At 41.4% G+C, this 20,241-nt stretch overlaps 1 protein-coding gene across 5 annotated transcripts in view; it reads right to left on the bottom strand.

The window, feature by feature from the left end:
* DCP2 (decapping mRNA 2) overlaps positions 1–17,591 on the bottom strand; it is a 31,318-nt gene extending 13,727 nt beyond the window's left edge. For 2 of the 5 annotated variants that reach the window (XM_086771208.1, XM_086771209.1), the window contains exons 1-9: positions 17,458–17,591; positions 9,752–9,903; positions 7,925–8,052; positions 7,411–7,509; positions 4,812–4,964; positions 3,036–3,148; positions 2,824–2,931; positions 1,959–2,082; positions 1,282–1,389 (exon numbers count right to left, since the gene is read on the bottom strand). In XM_086771208.1, coding sequence (XP_086627334.1) covers positions 1,282–1,389; positions 1,959–2,082; positions 2,824–2,931; positions 3,036–3,148; positions 4,812–4,964; positions 7,411–7,509; positions 7,925–8,052; positions 9,752–9,903; positions 17,458–17,510 — 1,038 coding nt within the window. In that variant the 5' untranslated portion in view covers positions 17,511–17,591. The remainder of the gene's footprint in view (positions 1–1,281; positions 1,390–1,958; positions 2,083–2,823; positions 2,932–3,035; positions 3,149–4,811; positions 4,965–7,410; positions 7,510–7,924; positions 8,053–9,751; positions 9,904–17,457) is intronic. The other 3 variants (XM_086771210.1, XM_086771206.1, XM_086771207.1) reach the window with 3 other exon arrangements.
* Positions 17,592–20,241: the final 2,650 nt, after the last annotated feature.

The raw sequence follows: 20,241 nt of genomic DNA, 5'->3' as shown, positions 1-20,241 counted from the left end.
CAGGGAAGAGTTAAGTTTTAGCCCCAGGTATGCTGCTGTGAGTATACAAATACAGAGGACAGTATGGCCCTTCGCACTCCATGTGAATTAAGAGTTCCCTGACCTCCAAACTGTTATTAGAAAATTAACACTGGAACATGAAATATTTAAACTTCAAAAGACTAACAATCACAAAAATGCAAATGAAACACCACATAAGTATTTAGCAAAGTCTCTCAAGAGCCTACAAAGTAACTATGGAGTATTAATAGTTCCACTTGTTTTCATCAAGATTGTACAGATTCCCATTATAGTCTTTTTTCCTACACAGCCAAATTTCTGGGCAGTCAGTTCTTTAACTTTTCATTCCTCTACTCTCAGGCCCAAACACAACTAACCATTTGTCACAGTGAGGATTTTACAGGACAAGAGTTTATGGTTTCTGCACTTTTACAGGAAAAATAGAAAGAAAGTAATAATCACAAGCCAGAATGGGAAGAATCTAGCTTACACACAATAAATAAGAAAAACTAAAGCCTGGACAAGCCAGCTGAGTTGCATGGAGAACTGGAGCTCACTGCTGCGCAAGAGCCAGCACAGTATAACTGGAGAGCCATAGAGAACAGGGAGGAGGGGGAAAATAAAAAAGACATTATATTAAAAAAGGGAGATATCTCAGTGAGCCTTTTCCTAGTCAGCAGAACTGTGGTGACAAACACAATCAGTTACTGCAAGGAAAAAGTAACAAGTCAAGAATGACATACTGGAATTTACAAACTGCTGTAGTTCTACTGTATGATTAAAAAATTATACAAGAATCTGGCATTCAAGTCAAGTCTACATCTCAACATTTTTGCTAAAAAGAAGGTAAATAATAAGCATATGCATTACTACTTTGTATCTAAATGTTGCATAACAAAACTCCATACTTGAAATAACATATCACACATGAATGAATAAGACATCTGCTACACTGACTGATTTTGACACACTACAGTAGGCTATTACCTGACAGGAACTGTAAAGCTGCAGGATTGTCTACTGAAAGAGCTGACAAGTTTTCAACTGCTAAAATAAGACTGACTTCCATTATGCAGAATTTGAAGTTTAGTATGCTTGTCTATAGATGTATATGCATAAAAGGTAAGAAATGTCATATTTCTTCAAACACATACCAAAGATTGTGATCAAATATACTTTTGATAGATATGCACTCTACTTTCTTTCAGCAGGACATTGGCCTGGACATTTGTTAAGCATTACTGGAACCTGTTAATGAGACAGCCACTGCGTGTTTCTTACCAAGGTATGGTTTTGCTTAATTGGTTGACTGTGGACTCCATTTGTTCGCTTCTTTTGGCTGGAAGTGTCTTGATACTGCTTTCTGCCATTGCTCCTCAAGCTCTGACTCTGTCATTAAGTCCAAGATGTAGTCAAGAGAAGAGCTTAAATGGCAGCATTGAACATCACTGCACTTACACTTCCTACTTATTAGTTAAAACTTTCCTTCAAATAACCTCAAAACATGTAATCAGTATCTTTCGTAGACAAACTGAAGCAGGCTGAAATTAACCAAACATACACCCAAGTTACAGAGTCATCAGCTGTTACTCAGTTTCTCCTGCACTACTACAGACACTGTATTAGACAATAATTTCAGTTCAGGGAGTTCCCATACACCGATGCATATATACTAGTGGTAGCCAAAATATTTCAAAGCGGTACATGGAGGACACCAAAACGGTAACTAGTAATTGCTATATATACCTGAAACATCACAACTACCACCTGACACCCACCATCTCTAATGTCAAAGAAATCTGAGAATCCCCAAGATTTATTTCTTTTTTCCAATGCTTTTATTTTTGCATTCTATGGTGATAAAATTCAGTATTTTTGTTCCAGAGAGGAACACTTCTGAACAAAGACATCCACTTAAAACAGCCTAGATGCATATGCTTGCATAAGAAACAACTTACCTTTAGTTTCAAAGCTTCAGACATCTCAGGATGATTATATGGCTTCTGTGGCTGTTTTGGCTTCACCCACTGCTCTCCTGAAAAGCAATCTGCAAACACCTGCTGACTGCAGCGAAGTTTGGATCTAGTACATGAAAACAAACAGAGTTTACAACACAACTTCAAAACTATTGATAGAAGAAGAGAACTATGAAAGAATTTTCTGCTTTTTGAGAACAACCTGGAAGACAAGCTTAAATAACTTAGTGTGGAAATGGCAATAATGCCCACTGCATTCACCCAGTTTTGTTTTGCCTCCTGGAAACCTATGTTCTCCGCAGACAGCAGGCGAGGTCGACGTTAGCAGTCGTCCTGTTGTTGTCAGTGTCGGTGCTGACCTGACTCAAGTTACTGGAGCATAGCCTTCTCTTTAGGACTACAGGTTTTGAAGTATGCTCTACCACTTTTAGCTCAGCTGAATCAAAAGCCAGTAGCACTTGTTCCCCTGCTGACTTCCACAGGTTTTACCCAGCTAGCTACTTCTGATAGTACTTCGCAGTTCTACTTAGAAAGTCCTGTTTTTCTTCTGTGGAAGTGTCAAAAGCATTGAACTTGAAGCACTGAAAGTTATTAACTTGTTTTAGCTTCTGTTTTTTGTATTCCCATTGACAGGACTCAAGAAATTATCTCAGTTCTGACATATGTAAGAAATAACTCCTCATCCTATTTACAGTTCTATGATATGCCTGCGATTTTTTTTTTTTTTTGGTTAATCCATTCTATTACTAGAACATGAATACTCGGAGAAAGAAAAAGCACAAGCAGTCTTGTATGACCAATGTTTTAGAGAAAGGATATAGAAGCGTTAAACTGACCTGGTTCTTACCTAGCTTTTTCCAAGTTGGGCTTAGAGGGTGTGCTCCCTGTAGATGAAACTCCATTGTCGCTCTCTGAGGAATCTCCATTCCTTCGGGAAATCCATTCCCTCAAAGGCCTGTGAGCAAGAAGTACAAAAAGATCTACTTACTGAAACAAATCTAAAGAAATTAAAGTTGTCTGAAAGACACTGGCCTAGCACTTGTCTCATGTCAAACATACCTGATGAAGGGAATTGCCATAAAAAATTTGTTAGGTGCCAAACCCAGCTTGGACTTTGGGGTCATGTCATTTCTGTGGCATGGCAACTTGTCAATGGAGAACCACTCAATATTCTATAAAATAAATAAATAAATAAAATAAAAATACCCACTACTGTAGCCTTACAGAATGTCACAAAGGTGTAGCAACCATAATTATTTCCCTTAATTGAAAAATTACAATGGAAGACTAATTAATGGACCACAACAGAGTTCTTCATAAAAGGTTCATGAACAACGGGGTCATTCTTCTGACTGCAACTACAAAGTAACAGAAGGTGCAGCACATACTCATTGCAAGAAATGGCACCCAAAATATGAAAGGTATTATCAAGCAAATAAAATCTGAATAAGGGTTTCAAAAACCAACCAATGAAACTGAATGCCATAAATAAAGGTAGAGGCTTTAAATAACTTTCAAAGCCCCTACTCTTCTTGCTATTTTCATTTAAAATGCCATCAAAACTAGACCACCAATACTAGTTCAAAAATTATCAGAAAGAAGGGGATTTAGTTTGCAGAGTAAGTTTCAGTTTTTGTTATAACAGAAAAAAACACAGGTAAAGGATAGGGTTTGTGTCCTAATTTTCACATTATAGTTTTAACTATTAAAACTGTATACTTTGCATAACGGGGACCAAAACAAAGAATTCTGAATACACACCATGTAGAAGAACCCACATGAGTTTTCCTATTGCAGAACCTAGCACCAAAACCCCAGGTCCAGATAAGATGCATATTATGGAAATAAGTTTTAAACTGAACAAGTTTTCAATATCGTTCTACTGGAGATACAAAAACAGCACGTCCAGTTGTATTTGATCAGATGAAGAGAGTGCTTCAGCAAGGAGACAAATACCTGTCATTGTAAGAACTCTTCATCACCCCTATGCAGATGGTCACTGTTATACAAAGGGGAGTATTTACTGTACATTTTAAAAAACCTCAAAGGTCGTCTTCTTTTACTTCATATTTTGAAAAACAGATCTCTAATGCAAGAAATTAAGAAACTCCTGTCTAGTCAACGACAACTACCTTTTCCTATTTAGAGAGCCAGATGCCCTGTTTAGAGGCACCATCTGCACAAAAATAGAGATCGCTGTTTTAAATTGAATTGCACTACAAGAAAGATACTCAAACTTCAAAGATTATGGATACCAGGAACAAAGTTTCCAAAGAGTCTACTACCAGAGTCTCTGCTTCTCCCTTTCACAATATCTTTCAAAAGCCTAATGGTACACAAACCATCCCAAACAGCTGCCACTTTGTGTCCCCTTCCCAACCTCCTCCTTGAAATACACCATTCTCTAAGTCTGGATGGTATTAGCCATGAAAGAGAGAACACAATCCTTAGTTTCTCCTTTTGATATGTAGGCTTTTGTATATTGCCAATAAATAATTACATCTTCACAAGAATATATAGTTATATACTCAGCTATAACTAGGAATAATATGACATGATTAACCTATACATCACCTAAGAGAAAAGAAGGGGAGAATTATAGTTTGACAGCACACTCTAGTGTTGTTTTCCTGATGAATGGAGATGTCAGACAGATGGTCAAGAATCAGTCTTTGTAGTAGAGCTGCAAGAAGTTGACAAGTGCAGAGATGCCGTTTCTATCCAGTATTTGAAGTGTTCATCATGCTTTGTAGTTTAATTATTCCACAGACCATTAGCTTTAAAAATCAAGCTCCATAACAAGGTTCCTACAGATTCAAACAAGAAAACACATACCCGAATTTCCCTTCTAGTTTTGGGGTTGAATTTTGTGTTCTTGGGAACTCCTGGAATAATGTATAGCCGTGCTAACTGATCATTAATTCGCAGCTCAATGTATTCTTCTTTGCAGATATAATCTTTTATATCAAACCCAGTTTCTTCAAACACCTGAGAAGCATATAGATTAAATCAGTGTGTGTATTCAGATTTATCCTTTCAGAACCTATCATCACAAGGGAAGGAATGACTGTTTTTCAGATCTATCCATGAAAGCAGGACACTGCTGGGAAAAATAAGCAGTTACACATACATATATGCTCAATAACAGAAAAAGTATCTAAGATCCTATGTGTTTTATATTTCTTTAAGACAGACAAGCCTCTCTTAAAAGTTGAAACAACTCTGTTACACCTCCATGTAGCCCTTTATTAACATGGATGAGGAGTCTCTAGCTGCTCCTCCATAATGATGGATGCATGGAAATCATATTCACAGCAAAACCCACTATTTGGGGAGTAAAGACATCTTCAAATTCTAGCGAGCTTTACTTGCACCTCAATTTTTCTTCTCGTTCAACAATCCTACTTTGTGAACATTCTATTGCCAACATATATAATCATTATTACGTTTAGAACAAAACCTAGCATTAGGACAGCAAAACTTGTGCTAAAGATTCAAACTGCACATTCACACTGACAAACAAACTTAAAACTGCATTGTCAGCTACTCTAAAGAAAAAAATAGGAGTGTTATACCTGCTGAAGACAACTAGAAAGACAATGAAATTTAAAAACAACTTTCATTTGCATATTTTATGGTCTTGCAGTGAAGGATCATTGATTCACAGAACGGTTTGGGTTGCATGAGACCTTCAACGATCATCTAGTCTAACCCCCCCCACCCCGGCACAGGCAGAGCCATCTTTCACTAGATCAGGTTACTTAAAGACTTACTTTGAAATACTTACTTTTGACAACATTCTCAAATACACAAGGTTTACAATATAGAGTCACAGAATCATTTGAGTTGGAAGGGACCTTCAAAGGCCACCTAGTCCAACCGCTCCTGCAAGGAGCGGGGACATCTCCAACCAGATCAGGTTGTTCAGAGCACCGTCCACCCTGGCCTTGAATGTTTCCAGGGATGGGGCATCCACCACCTGTCTGGGCAACCTGTTCTGGTGTTCCACCACCCTCATTGTAAAAAAATATTCTCGTTACATCCACTCTGAATCTATCTCTGTTTTAAAACCACTACCCCTGTTCTGTCACAACAGGCCCTGCTGAAGAGTATTTCCCTGACTTTCTTATAAGCCCCCTTTATGTACTGGAAGGCCACTATAAAGTCACCCCAGAGTCTTCTCCAGACTGAACAACCCCAAGTCTCTCAGCCTGTCCTCACAGGAGAGGTGCTCCAGCCCTTTCATCATCTTCATGACCGTCCTCTGGACTCTCTCCAGCAGGTCCACGTCATTCTTACGTTGGGGGCTCCACAGCTGGACGCAGTACTCCAGGTAGGGAGATACGCATTGAATAACTAAGTTAACCTTATTAAGTCTCTACTCGTCCTTCCCCAGCCATTGACTTCTGCAATGACAGCTCACTGCATTAGCAGTTCAGGTGTTTCACTCTTTGGCCAGTCATTTGATACTATATAAATAACGTTCTACACTCAGAAATCAGTGACTGCCATTATGAAAGTGTATTTCTTGTATGTCTATTGCATAATACTGCAGTGCTAAGATCTAACACCTTATTTTGCTTTTCCAAGTCCATACTAAATATGAGTGTCACACAAAGCACCATCAGGAAATCAGAAATATGGAATTTTTCATTCATGTGTATTTTACAGGTTTTTGTTTGTTTTTTTTTTTTTTAATCTGTGATTTCTAGATAGTTTTCTTCATGGTTGGACTGAATTACTAATACATTTTACTACATTCCCTTATCTTAAGCTTCCCTGTCAAAAATTCTGGATGTGTTATGTTGCACGAATATTGAGTTTATACCAGTAATATTATTTTACAAGCTATTTTTAACATGCAGCCTCACTATATATCTATGTCTCCAGCAGCAATAAATCCCACAGATTATTTTATTTTTCAGATTTTACTTCCATATACATTGACCTTTGTTCCTGCATCACTGAAAAATAGAAAAGTAAAGTTCCTCACAATTTTTACGGATTCTTCTACAACTGAATTCTTTAGCGTCTTTACATAGCCCAGTATACATAAGAAATTCTCATTCTTCTACTTTTTCACAGTTATAGAAATTAATTTTTCAAAAGCCAGAAAGTACGTAACATTGCCCAAGCACCAAAAAAGTAAACTGACAGCTCAGCAGAGAACTTTACAAGTAGTACTCACTTAACTTAGCAAGTTAGTGCAAAACAATTAAAAACATTGAACAGTGATTTTAAATTACATCACACTTTTGATTATCACTCTGGAACCCAGAAAAGCACTAAAAACTACAGCTAAAGATGCTGGCAAGAACAGACTATTAATTCACCTGATTTCAATAAAGAGATACCCAGGTAAAATGTCTTCATTCTGCTCTCTGCAAGATTTAATTTCTTTAGCTTAAATTTGAGGGAATCAAATATAACTTACCTCTCTAGCAGCACAGTCATGAGGAGCCTCTTCTTTATTTACTTTCCCTTTTGGAAATCCCCAACCAGACTTTGCTAAATAGCCCTGAACCAAAAGAACCTGCAAAAGACAAAGGAAAGCAACTGTCAAACACCCACTATTCTATCCATTTTTTTTTCTGTTAAATGTCTTCCCTTCACCGTTCCCTGCTTCTCCAAAAAAGATACATTAGCCTGGAGGAAGGAACCCATTAGGTTTTCTATGTTCTAGCAAGAACTGTGAAATTTTTTATGGGATCACGCAACTCAGAATAAAAAGCCCAAACTGAGCAGGAAAGCAAGCAGAAGTGTGTTTACTGCCTCCTATATTACATTTCTGTACACATTCAACAGTGCCAAGTAACTGTCAGGTCTTTGTGAATCTGAAGCATCTTTCCCCCCCCCCCCGCTCCAGATGAATAATGTAAACAAAAAGATTACTTCTGCCAGCATATGCTGGCTTCCTTCTAGCCCTTCACAATTATTTCTGTACTTACATTTTCAAGTGTCTCATCGAGAATAATTGCACCATAGGTTGGCACTCCCATTTTGTATTCTTTCCACTCATCTAAAACCTTCTGTACATCTTCACCTTGAGGCAGTAAAAAAGGGCAGTGACTGAAGAGTACAGCAGCATGTTAAGGAAGATAAACTTAAGCATCCAGTCTCAAATCACACACAGACATACAAAAGATACCCCCTCAATATTTACAATAACCACACTCCCTCCCCTAAGTGGTTTCAAGACATATTCTCTTGGAAGTAAAAAATACTATGAATAACCCATTACCAAACTCTAAAGGTCGGAAAGCATAAAGTCATTTGGCAATTCCAATACAAGCCAATTTAAAAAAAAAGAAAAAAAAAAAGACAAGAAAAAAGATGGCACAAGGCTCCTTGTTTGAAGGAAGGTCTCCCCTAATTTTGAAAAAAGGTATCCACATAACAGTTATTTTGCATATGTATTACTCAAACACTTTCTTTTTTTTCATTTTTAAGTAAGTGAGACAGAGAAAAATACAGTTTCATTTCCTGCTTGAAGTAAGTTGATATAAATTTTTCCCACCATCATTTGTTAGACTACGGTAGAGAATCTGTACCTAAGTGTTCACTATGCCAAAAAAAAAAAATATTTTTCATGGCATACAGTTACAGGTCTAAATTCTAATACACTTTACCAAAACTACACTTTACCAAAAAAAGCATGCAGAGAAAACACAAACAACCTTTATAACTCTAAAACTTCAAAAGAAATCTACAAGTCCTTAATAAAAGTAAAGTATTAATATTAAATATTACATATAAAATTATACTACCAATAGAAAATATTCCATAGCAGAGTACTTAAAAATAAGACAGATAAGACACTGCAGCAGAACCAATATTTCTGGCAAACGTGAGCTGGAGAGGGTCAGATGTAACGAACAAATAACATCTGACATTGTATTTTTCCTGCACTCCCTACAATTACTAGAATTCTGTTGGTTGAAAATACATTTATAATAAAAACCACACTTAAAATAAATAAAAAGTAACTACATAGTATCAAGCAACAGAAAATCATCATATTTTTACAGTTTATTGTTAAAGTAAAAGCTGCAGTGTTTCAAAGGAAATCTCTTATCAAACTAACAGAAAAGTAGTCTGTGCAGTGAAACCACAGATAACATTATCAGGGGGGTTAGAAGCAATACTCCAATCCCACATCAGGAACATAAGGGAAAAGATTAAAACTAGAACACTTGCTGGGTGAAAGTCACAAGTTTTTCTCTGACAAGGACTAGATAGCACACATTCCAGCAGCCCTTGTAAGCAATCAAAAAAGGAGAGGCCAACTATACGAATTCAGTAAAAATGTATCCTCTCCCCTACCCACAGAACTATTCTAGGAGCAACTGCCAGTACTCCCAACAAATACCACTGTCCATGGCGGAACACAAACCACCATCAGACAGATTAACATTTATCTTACTGTTTACCTGGAAAGGGATTCAATTAAGGAGACAAAACACTATGAAGAGCTCCAACAGCTCATATTTGAAAGCCACCCAGTCTGCCAAAGTGCAACCATGAGCAAAAATCCTCAGAGATCAGAAACTACCTGTTTTCCATAGTTCTTTAGTAGTCTGAGAAACACCTCTTTTGTAGATGCCACAAAGTTATGGAAGCAAAGAACAGAAAGTCGCATAACTAGCAATACTAACTTTCAATCACTAAGACATGAACTGACATTTTCCTGCTGCAAGTATGAAATTTTGTTAACGATATTCAGTTTGTTCTTTATCCACCGAAACAGAAAACAAATACAGTAAGAAAAAGGATATCAGCTTTAGCAAAATCTCTTATCCCACACTGAGGTAATCCTGGTGTGTTTTGCATGTAGAAATCCAAGTAAAACCAATGGGCAAGCTCAATCTGAAAACACACTCTGATTGCATTGTCTCTCTCTTCACTTGGAATGTGCAAAATAAATCGGCTGCCAGGAAAAAAAAAAGATGATGAAGATTAGCCAAATCTAACAATAAAAATGCATTGCAACAATGGAATTCCTGATCCACTTGCACAAAGCAACATTTACAAACAGCAAAAGGTTTTAACATCAAAATAAAACATAACTTTTAGAGTCAAGAAGGAGAATGGATCATTACATTCTTTCACAAAAAGTCAGTTACAATAAACTAAGTAAATTAACTGTTGCGAAAACAGGAACTGTGAGGGCATCCTACATAAATGGCTATATTACAAGAATGAAAGCATTTTTACATGTCCAGAAAGGACATCTGCAAACCCTGATAACAGATGTCAATTTTTTTCTGGATCTAAGTTTAACATGGCTACATATTTTCAATTAAAGCCACAGTAAACTGTTAATTTATGTAGATTTTAAAATTCAGTACGCTCCTAATAATTTTCTCAGTTTGAAATAGAACATGGACAACTTGTTTATTTTTCAAGTCTACTTTATGCTTTAGCTCAGATACTGCCACACAGATATTGCGTCCCAGAGATTAAAGTGTAAGTAGCACTTTGTGACAGCTTATTTTACTTAAGCAGAAGCATCTTTACTTAATTATTTATTTGTACAATCAACAACTAATTTTCTTTTTAGAAATTAAGGTTATCCATTCCATTGAACTTAAACCACTGGACAGAGATCTTTTACATTCAGCCCCTGAGCACCATCAGGTAAGTTCCAAAAGCACATAACCAGAACCAGAAATACTTAAGAAATCTTTACTTAAAATTTGGCAAGTATAAATTGTTAAGGGATATCAAAAGTGCACAACAGGTTTGCAGAAGATAAGACTGCAGCTGGCACCAGGCACGTGGGCTGTGACCCACAGTCCTGCTCCAGCCACGGGTGCTCTGCCGCTCGTCCACCTCACTCACACAGTTCTCCTGCAGCAGAAGGTTTTCAGGACGCTCACCGTTCCCAGCCCAGAGGCTGGAAGCAGAGACCCCCACCCATGTGAGTAGCTGGCCCTAGCCACTCCACCTCACTGTGGCAGCCGACACCCCATCCGCTCACACACATAGCTCTCACCAATAGCTGGCACTTCATCCTTGCAGCACACAGGTAATGGGTAGAGTGTGAGATTATTCAGAGAAAATTAAGAAGATTTAATAAGAACATGTCAGAAGATGGAACAGACTGCAGCAATCGGGCAAAAGGCTCAGCCAGACAAGCATACTGACTAGCCCAGTTTCACACACAACCAGCCCCTCTTACACCCCTTTCTGCCTACCCACACTTCATTCCGACCTGCTCCCCTTCCCCTGCCGCACCCCTCTCAGCTCCGTGTGTGGGATCTCCCTGGTTTACAGCCTTACCGAATGCAAAGGCCAGGCTGAACTTCCTGGAAGTGGTGCCTGTGGTTTCTGGACAGCCCACCAATTAGCGTGACTAGCAGGTTTGGTTTTTGTTCTTGTCTCCACTGTTGTTTTCTTAGGTTTGTGGCTGTGTATTTTTGGTTCTGATTTCCCCCTTTTTCCCTTAGTTTCCCAGAAGCAGGTCTTTGCTCAGATAAACTTGCTGGAGTGAACATTCCCACACACCTTCATCAATCGGTGGCCAGGTTTGGTTCTTATCACCACCTCCCTTACCGTTCCTCCTTCAGGTCTGTGTCCCTCTATGTTGGTTGGTTGCTTTTTTTAAATGGCTTCCTCCTTTTCTTACTATCTTGTTTTTGCACACAAAGAAGCAGATACTCTCCTTTGCACAATTAACCTTACTCACTTCAACAATAATATTTTCCTACTTGCCAGTTTTCAATCGGCAATACCACTCCCCAACTGTTCCTTTCTTTTTGAAGGCTCTGTAACTGCTAAAAATAGCCCTTACCTATAAAGCTGCTGTAGATTAAAGGTAAAAAAAAAAAAAGAAGTCTGTTCTATTATATAACTAGTTGATGATGTTTTCTTGCCCCAGCACTAGAGCTGAACATAAATCTGAAGATACAATATGCAGCTGTACTACAGAGGAATAAGAACATGTCAGCATTAGGCTTAGAGTAACAAGAGCAAAGCCAATTAGAACACTAGTTATTAATCAAAAAGCTAATTCCTAAGTTACTTAGTGACTGAAGTGCTAACAAAAGGTTGTACTAGACATAGGTGCTGGCAGCAGGTGGCTGCAGGCTGGCCTCCACTAAGAAAAGGCCAGGGCTGCCCCGTGCCAGACGCAGCTGTTGCAGCCCACTCCAACAGACCCACTGCAGGGCACAGCTGAAGCCAGCAGCCAAGGTGATGGTGGCACCTCTACGAAAGTGTATTTAAGAAAGGACAAAAATGCCTGAGAGGCAGAGGAATAGAGAAAAAGAGTGTTGTTTCACACAAGCAGCACAAACACGAAGGTCAAAGAAGAAGGTGGGAGGGGAGGTGCTCCATGGCAGAGCGGATGTCCATGCTGTAGACTGTGGAGAATCCCATGCTGGAGCAGATGGATATTTCCTGAAGGAACTTTAGCCCATAGGATTCACCCCACACTCAAGCAGGGGCAAAGCACAAGAAGAAAAGAGTGGCAGAGACAAAGTGTTACAGATTGACCACAACCTCCACTCCCCATCTCCCTGCACTGCTCAGCGGGGAGGAGGTAGAGGTGTCAGGAATAAAGAGGTGAAGTTGAATCTGGGGAAAATGAGGATGTAGGGGAAGGTGGTGTTTATTTTTTTTTGTTTTGTTTCTCTCTATCCAAGTCTATTTTAATTGGCAACAAATTAAATTAATTTTCCCCAAGTCGAGGCTGTTTTGCCCATGATGGTAACTGGTGAGCAACCTTCCTGTCTCATCCTGCAACACAAGCTTTTCCATCCTATTTTATCCCTCATCCTGTTGAAGAGGGGGAACAAGTGTCTGGGAGAGTGTCTGGCTGCTGGCAGAGGTTAACTCATCACTATCCTGAAGTCAAAAGCTGGGGTAACAACACTTGCTTATAGAAGAAAGAGAGCACAGGAAGCCCCAAACCTACGTTAAGACTCTGTACCTCCACTTACTTATTCAGTGAAGAACTACTCAGTAGCACAAGATAGCACGACAAAAAAAAAAAAAAAAAATGGCGGGGATATCAGTGACTTGTAACTTAAGAGAATGAGTGAGAGCGGTACTTCTACTGAAGCTTAAACACACAACGACTTACCAGAACTAGAATAAATTGTATCCTGGCATTGTGTGATTCCAAAACAGCTTAGGAACTCAATAAAAGTTTGAAGACATTATGTACCTGGCTTTTGCTTTCAACTTGTTTCACATGCTGGCAAGTAACATTTTACTCTCTGAATAAGAATGGAGGTGTAATATTTTGTTGCTCGCTGAATACCAATTCTAAGTACAGAAGTCTCTTAATTTAGTTACTACAGGGAAAAACTGTGACAGCATGGGGGGAAAAAAAAAAAAAAAGAGTTAAATGAAAGTACATTAGACTAGTATTTTTCATCTTATTTATATTATCCTATTGCAATGAAAGCATTTAACAATAAACACCACCATCGTTATCAGTTACACTCAATTCTCACACAGATCTCTACAGCTGAATATAAAAGCCTACTTGACACTTTATACTGTTGGAAAAATCGGGATTTGGGGTGGGTGGGTTTTGTGATTTGGTTTTTTTGTTGCGTCTGTGGGTTTGTTTTTGGTTTTTTGGTTGGTGGTTGTTGTTTTTTTTAAAGCTAGCTTATAACGATTCTCTAGTACAGGTTTCAGAGCTGTATAATCTCAGTATTACATTCTGTGGAGTCAGCTATGAACGTTTGACTCTGAACCTGGTCATTACAGCAGGTAATGACTCCTATGGAGCCGTTACCTGCTGTGCGTTGAGCTCCATAGGACAAAGCAAGCCCAGGGCCTGAGAGCCCTTTACCCAATGTACTTGATTTAGTAAAGCAAACATGCAAGAGAAATTTCAGTAACATGCATTTAAAATTCTACATTTGAGCCTAGCTATAACCTAGATTAAATGATTATACATTCCATGCTCACAGCATGGAAAAACTCTAAAGTTAATATCAGAGAGAACATCCACAAGTACACATTGAGCCTGTAGGGTTTGTTTTGGGTTTTTTGTTTTTTCCTTCCACAGAATAAATTGGTACACTAAGTTTCACTTGTCCAATTTAAAACTTAATTTGATGCTGAATGCTACAGTTGCTACTAAATAGCCAAACTTTATCCTCAGCAAAGTACAGTATCTCACAACTACTGCAAGCAAAACTTTGTAAAAGTAACATCAACCCACAAACCCAGCCTAAAAACATAATACACATATCTCAAAACTGAGCTGCTTTAAGAGACCACAGACAATAAAAGTTCGGAGTCTTAGCCCAATTAACTACACAATTGAAGAATATTTGTCAACTTAAGATCAAAACTTATTTACTACAAAAAGAAATCCAGTCATCCTGCACAGTACCTAAAAACTTGGAAGTTTTAACTCACAGCTGCAAAAATAGAATAATTGATGTGGTAAAGGTTATCCAGCAGTACTTCATGTTTTTTAAACCTATCAGGCTCAACAAAAATAAACAAACAAAAAAAGAAGCGCCACACCCTCCCCTCAAGACATATAAAATTCAGATACCAGCTCAGGTACCTTTGTATGTTTTCACAGCTAGCAACAGAATTACCTGGAGGCATTAAAACAGCTGTAGCTGCCCTGAACAGTGGAATTATTATTTAGAATAATTGGCTGAATTAATTGGAACAGCTGCAAGTGATCTGAGGACCTACACACGAGCCTCTTTGAGCAGCCTCTGCCTGGAACCTCCCTGAGCCTCTGCCTAGACAGGAGCCCCTGTGAGGAATTTAAAGAAAGTGGTTCAGCCTAAAGTAAAATCCAAACACACATTAATTCAGCAATGTATTATGTTGATGGAATTAGCGCCAGCACACAGTGGTCTTTCTGTAATAAGGAAATGTATCAGGCAGGTAAAATGGCAGAAACAGTGAGAAGTACTGATGACTACATCTCCTGTGTACACAAACTTTTAGCAATCAAGAATTTTCTGCAGAGAACCCAGGCCTTTTGCTTCAGGACAAAGGAAAATATTCCTGTCGAAAGACAAAGCGTAGAAGTCTGACAGATATTCTAGCATTCTCAATATAAAAATATAATAAAACCAATAGTTTTATTTTGTGGACATCTAAGTTTTAACATACCCTTTTAGTTTTCAAATACACCAGGAACAAAAAACCAACACCTAAAAAAAGATCTCACAGTAGTGCGCAAGCTTGACTGGAAAGCAGATTTATTAAGAGTAACATGAATGCTTGCCATCTCCTAAAAATTCACTAACAATTATTTAGATTTGCAGCTCACACTGCTACAGTTCATTTAAAAAGATACTAGAGAATTCATATGGGTCCCATAACTTCACAAACCTGTTATAATGAAATTATTATTATTCTACTACTGAAGTTCTGTTTGCCAGCAGAATTTTAAAAAAGAAAATTAAAAAGTAAAACAAAGTATAAGTTGTGCTAGAAAATATTCTGAATCTTCTCAGTAACTGAGTACGAAAATTGCTTGGCTCTTTCTACCAAAATTTCCACTAATGCCATACAGAGACTGAAGGACGTGGGAAGTGACAGATATTTGAATATCCCATTTATAGCCAACCACCTGAAGCGCAGCACCAATGATCTTCCACTTATTTGTTTATCTTCTCCTTTGAGACAAGGCTTATCAGGCCCTGTCACTCCTCCAGTGCACACCAGAATCCTTTCTCTCTTTCCCACAGGAAAGCCTGACTCCTGTGCTCCTTCCAGCTTTCTGTCACATCCAAGCAAGGCAACGTATCTGAAGCAGGGCTGACCTGTTAGCACTAATGAAAGTCAACAAGATGCATTAGGAAAACATGAAGAGCGAGACAGATGGTAACTACAAGCCACTGATCTACTATCCTAAGGCTTTTCTTTTAATTAAAGCCACATGACTACATTCATACAATTATAAAACAAAACACCATTTCAAAAGTAGAAGACAAGAGCATCTCAGAGGAATACCGTAAGGCAGTGGGACTGACCCTATAACAACGTAAGACCTGATTACTCATGTACCTTTCTATCAGTCACCCCACAGAAGTGACACTAATAGGCTATTTTGGTTTTGTAAGCATTGTGACTACCTTCTGGGAGGGGAGTCCCCTCCCTTCTGAAGAAAAACCTTAAACCCTGCTCGGTATGTGAGCAGGCATCTGACAGGTCCCACCTCTCTGCAGGGAGCCCAAAGGAGGTAGGATGGAAACAATAACACGCTTCAGAGGCCAGACTTAGAGAAATGAAAACCTACTTGTGTATTGCAAACTCTGACTCTTGCATTAGGTACACAACAAAACACTACTGACAGTAGTTACAGCTTCCTGTGGCATTCTCACTTCTAAGCATTTTCGCTCATTTGACAACTGTAACTCCAATGAGTGGACTATCCTTTGTCTCTAGTAAGCTTTCCCTCTTGCACATACATAAGGGGTCCTTAGGAGGTGGTAAGATAGAACGTCTTTCATGTCAAGTATCACATCTAGTTTGGGGCATCAAATTCTGGGGAGGACAGATGAGTTTAAAAGTCCAAAAGGCTGCGCCACAGACGATCAGAGGTTGAGATCATAAAGGGAAAAAGTGCCTACCTCCTCCCCAAGCAAACAGAATCCCTGTTTCATGAACATTTAAGCGTGCAGCCTTTAGGACAAGAAAAGCTAACCATTTCACTCTGAAAGGACCAACAAGCAGGAGAGGGCCGTTTCAGACTGAAGGGTATTTTGGCTTTTCCTTTTCTGTCCCACTGGAACGTTTTATTCCAGCAGAGGTAAATCAACAGAAGGGACTTCCTGCCACCCCTTCCAAATGAAACCAGACTTTTGAACGTCAAGCATCACATCAGCTCATCCCCACACACGCCACATCAACCTTAGGCTTCCAACTCCTCTTTCAGCCACGCACACGCCGCCGCCGCAGTTTTACCTTCCTGGAACAAACAGCCCAAGCTGCCGAACACCGTAAGAAAAACTCGCAAGCCATCTTCTCCTTTTTTTTCCGAAACACTCGGCCTCTTCCCCGCCGCCGGTTTTACCCTACATCCGGACCCGACGGCGCAGGACAGCGGACGGCCGCCCTTCCCGCCCCGCCACAGCGCTTTTCCTCGGGGGGCGGCGCCTCGGGCCACCAAGCCGTGAGGGGGGCGGGTGCAGCCCCACACAGCCACGGGGGGAGCCGCACCGAGCCCCTTCCTTCCGCTTCCCGGCCGCTGCGGGACTATAGACACGGCCCCTTGCCCCCATACTCCCCGCCGCGGCGTCCCGCCAGCCTACGGAGCGCTCCCAGCAGCCCACGCCCCGCCGCCACGCCGGCCCAGGGCAGGGGGGCAGGGCGGGGAGACGGCGGCCACCCCGCCCGCCGCAACGGCCGGCCCACGGCACCACAGGGCCGGGACGCGGGGGGGAGGGCCGCCGCCGCGAGGGGGAAGGGGGAGGCGCCGGTCGGCCGCGGCTGGTGGGCGTGAGGCGGGGCCCGGGAACGCCTCCGCCCCGCCGCCGCTTACCTGCACAGGTCGTCCAAGACGCTGCTAGGGATCTCGGCCCGTTTGGTCTCCATGGCGAAGCGCGGCTCATCCCGACGCGGCGAAGCCCGAAGCACGGCAGAGCGGCAGGGGCGGGGCTCCGTGGTGCCCGCCTGGCGGGGAGCGGGACGGGCAGGCGAGGGAGCCAATCGGCTGGAGAGCTACTGAGGGAACGGGGCCCTCAGGTGATGGCGGGAGGCAGCCAATGGGCGCGGCGGCCAGTGTGGGGCGTCATCGTCGCGTGCGCTTGGGAAAGGCCGCCCGCCGGAGCGGCGAGGCGCGTCACGTGACGGCACGGCACGGCACGGCACGGCACGGCACGTCATGTCCCGCCGGCCGTAGCGCCGCCATCTCGGCCGCCGGCGGGGACCGGTTACTGCTGGCCCGCGCAGGCCGCGGCCTCCAGCGGCAGCGGGCGGAAGAGCGGTCGCGGCGGCGGAGCACGCTCGCCCGCTGCTTCACCCTCCTCACACAGACGTTAAACTCCCTCCGGGCAGGGGGGAGGTTTTGAGACTCGCGGGCTTTGGAGGGAAAGAGGAAGCCCTTAGCGCTGTATTTCCGTTAATTCGCTTCCGTTACCGTCCGGGATTGGGCTGCAGGCGCTAAGTTCCGTGTTTGCGGATACTTGAACCTCGCGTTGTGAATAACTGAGTACAGCAAACGTTTCTAACCGCGGCGAAGGCGAGAGGACGGGGAAGACGCGCAGCAGCCATTGTTTGCAATTAGAAGTGAATATTTAAAGCGTTTCTCGCCGTGCCCGTTCTTGTCACAGTGCCTGAGGTCCCTCAGAGCGCACGGCCGGGCCGTTTCCCTGAGGCTGCCAGTGCTGCGCTCCCGTCCTGCTCGGCGCTGGGACACAGGGAGCTACGGGGCAGAGAACCGGTAGACAAACGGATGTGTAAAGCGGTGAATAGTTTTCTGCTTTAGCGACCAGAACCAGCAAAAACCAGCTAGGTCAGTACCAGCAGGGGAGAGAGGGTAAGGATGGTGGGATGATAGATAGCTGCACCAGCCTGGAGCAGCTTAACTGTTTGGAGTGAGTTTACACAGAGTAACTTGCTGAAAAGCTCGAAAGGGAGGATGTCACATTTTATGCTTCCCTCTAGTGCTCTGCCTCTGCCATTCCACCCGGCCTTGGACTGAGCCAATTCAACTCCCCAGTTCAAATTTCAGTCTTTATAGAGGAAAAAGATAAGTAGCAAAGAAAAAAATCTAGATAAATACAACAAAGAGAAATACAGTCTTAGAAAAATTTTTGCTCTGGCTGTGCTACAAAGTTAAGCAGTTTAATATTAAATTCAGTGCGCTTACAGGCTCATTTGAATAAAGAAAAGAGCTAACAAAGACACCAGCCCAGTGTTACCCTGAAGACACAAAAAGTATGTATATTTACTTAAGAAACACTAGTCGTTTAGCTTAAATAAGATGTTAGAAGTAGAATGGATCAGTTAGGGTCAGTCGTTAGCATTAGGATGCAAGAATTGTAGCATAATACTGTGTGATTTCGTACGCTGTCTGCTTAGCATCATTCACTTTGAATGAGTGCCTAGATTTGCAGAGGCCTTAGGCCACAAGCTGTGAACTTTTGCTGAATTCTTACTGAGTTTACATACTTTTACTGAGTTACATGAGACCAGTGCAAATCAGAAGATAAGATGGTCACAGCAGACACAACAGACTGATCTCCTGTTTCTTGGCTGTTTCTGTTTGGATGAGTTGCAGCTACTGTTGACTGCTGCTGCTGGACAAGATGTGGATGATTAATACTCTGTCTGGAGACAGAGAAGGAATCCAGTGAGGTGTCAAAAGACCCCAGACCTTTGGGCCAAAAGGTGCGGGCAAGGCAAGTGAAGGGTGGGTGCATGGACTGTAAGGGTATAATTGTCCAGGGATTTCTTTATTCTGAGTCCCTCTCTGGAGGTACCCAGCTCAAGCTGCTTTTTCCTGGCTGTACCATTTTTTTTTTTTTAAGGTTTGATTTCCTGAGACCAAGGATTCCAACCACAGGGACAACATCAGACACCCAGACAGCCTGCAAACTTCTTTAACATTCACAACTCATTTCCTAATTTTTAGGGACAGAAAGTGAGGAACATATCCTTTGCCTCCTTTCCAAAGTTAAAGCAAAGACCAAGAGACTCCATGATAGCTCCAGAAGTACATGGGAAGGGCATTCAACCAGGTACAGAATCATAAGCAGAATTTAGAGCACAATCTTAGTAGAAACAGCATATTTACGTATATTGGTGCCTCTCTTCTGCAAAGTCCATCTAGTGGTATTTGACAATGGCTTTTGTCCCACTACCCTGCCATAGTATTTGAGATGATGGGTGGCTCACATCAATGCTGATGTGCAGAAGTACTTTGGCAGAAGAAGGGAAGTCAAGCACTAACAATGCTATTAATATGGCTAGATAGAAGAACAGATGGAAGGGTCTGAGTGCAAACTGGTAAATCCCATTGCTCAGGCTTCCAGAGGGTTCAGTTTCTACCAAAAAGGGTAGACATGTGAGGTTCTGTAAAAGTTACATCGTCTTCATCCCTTTCAGGTATCAGGGTACTCGTGCTGCTAGTGTTTTTCCCTGCTCTGCTACATCTTTTTTTTTAATCTTCCTCCCACCACCCTTCACCCCGCCACACCATCCAGATGTGGTATCAGGATCTCCTACAACGGATAAGGAGGAAAATAAGTGTTTCAGAAAATGCGCATTGACACCTTATGTCACCTATGGTACTTTTGGCCCATTAATGGTTTCTGAAAAAAAA

Source organism: Chlamydotis macqueenii, chromosome Z (assembly GCF_036417535.1).
Source record: "Chlamydotis macqueenii isolate bChlMac1 chromosome Z, bChlMac1.mat, whole genome shotgun sequence".
Lineage (NCBI taxonomy): Eukaryota > Metazoa > Chordata > Aves > Otidiformes > Otididae > Chlamydotis > Chlamydotis macqueenii.
This window is presented reverse-complemented; position numbering and strand designations above follow the sequence as displayed.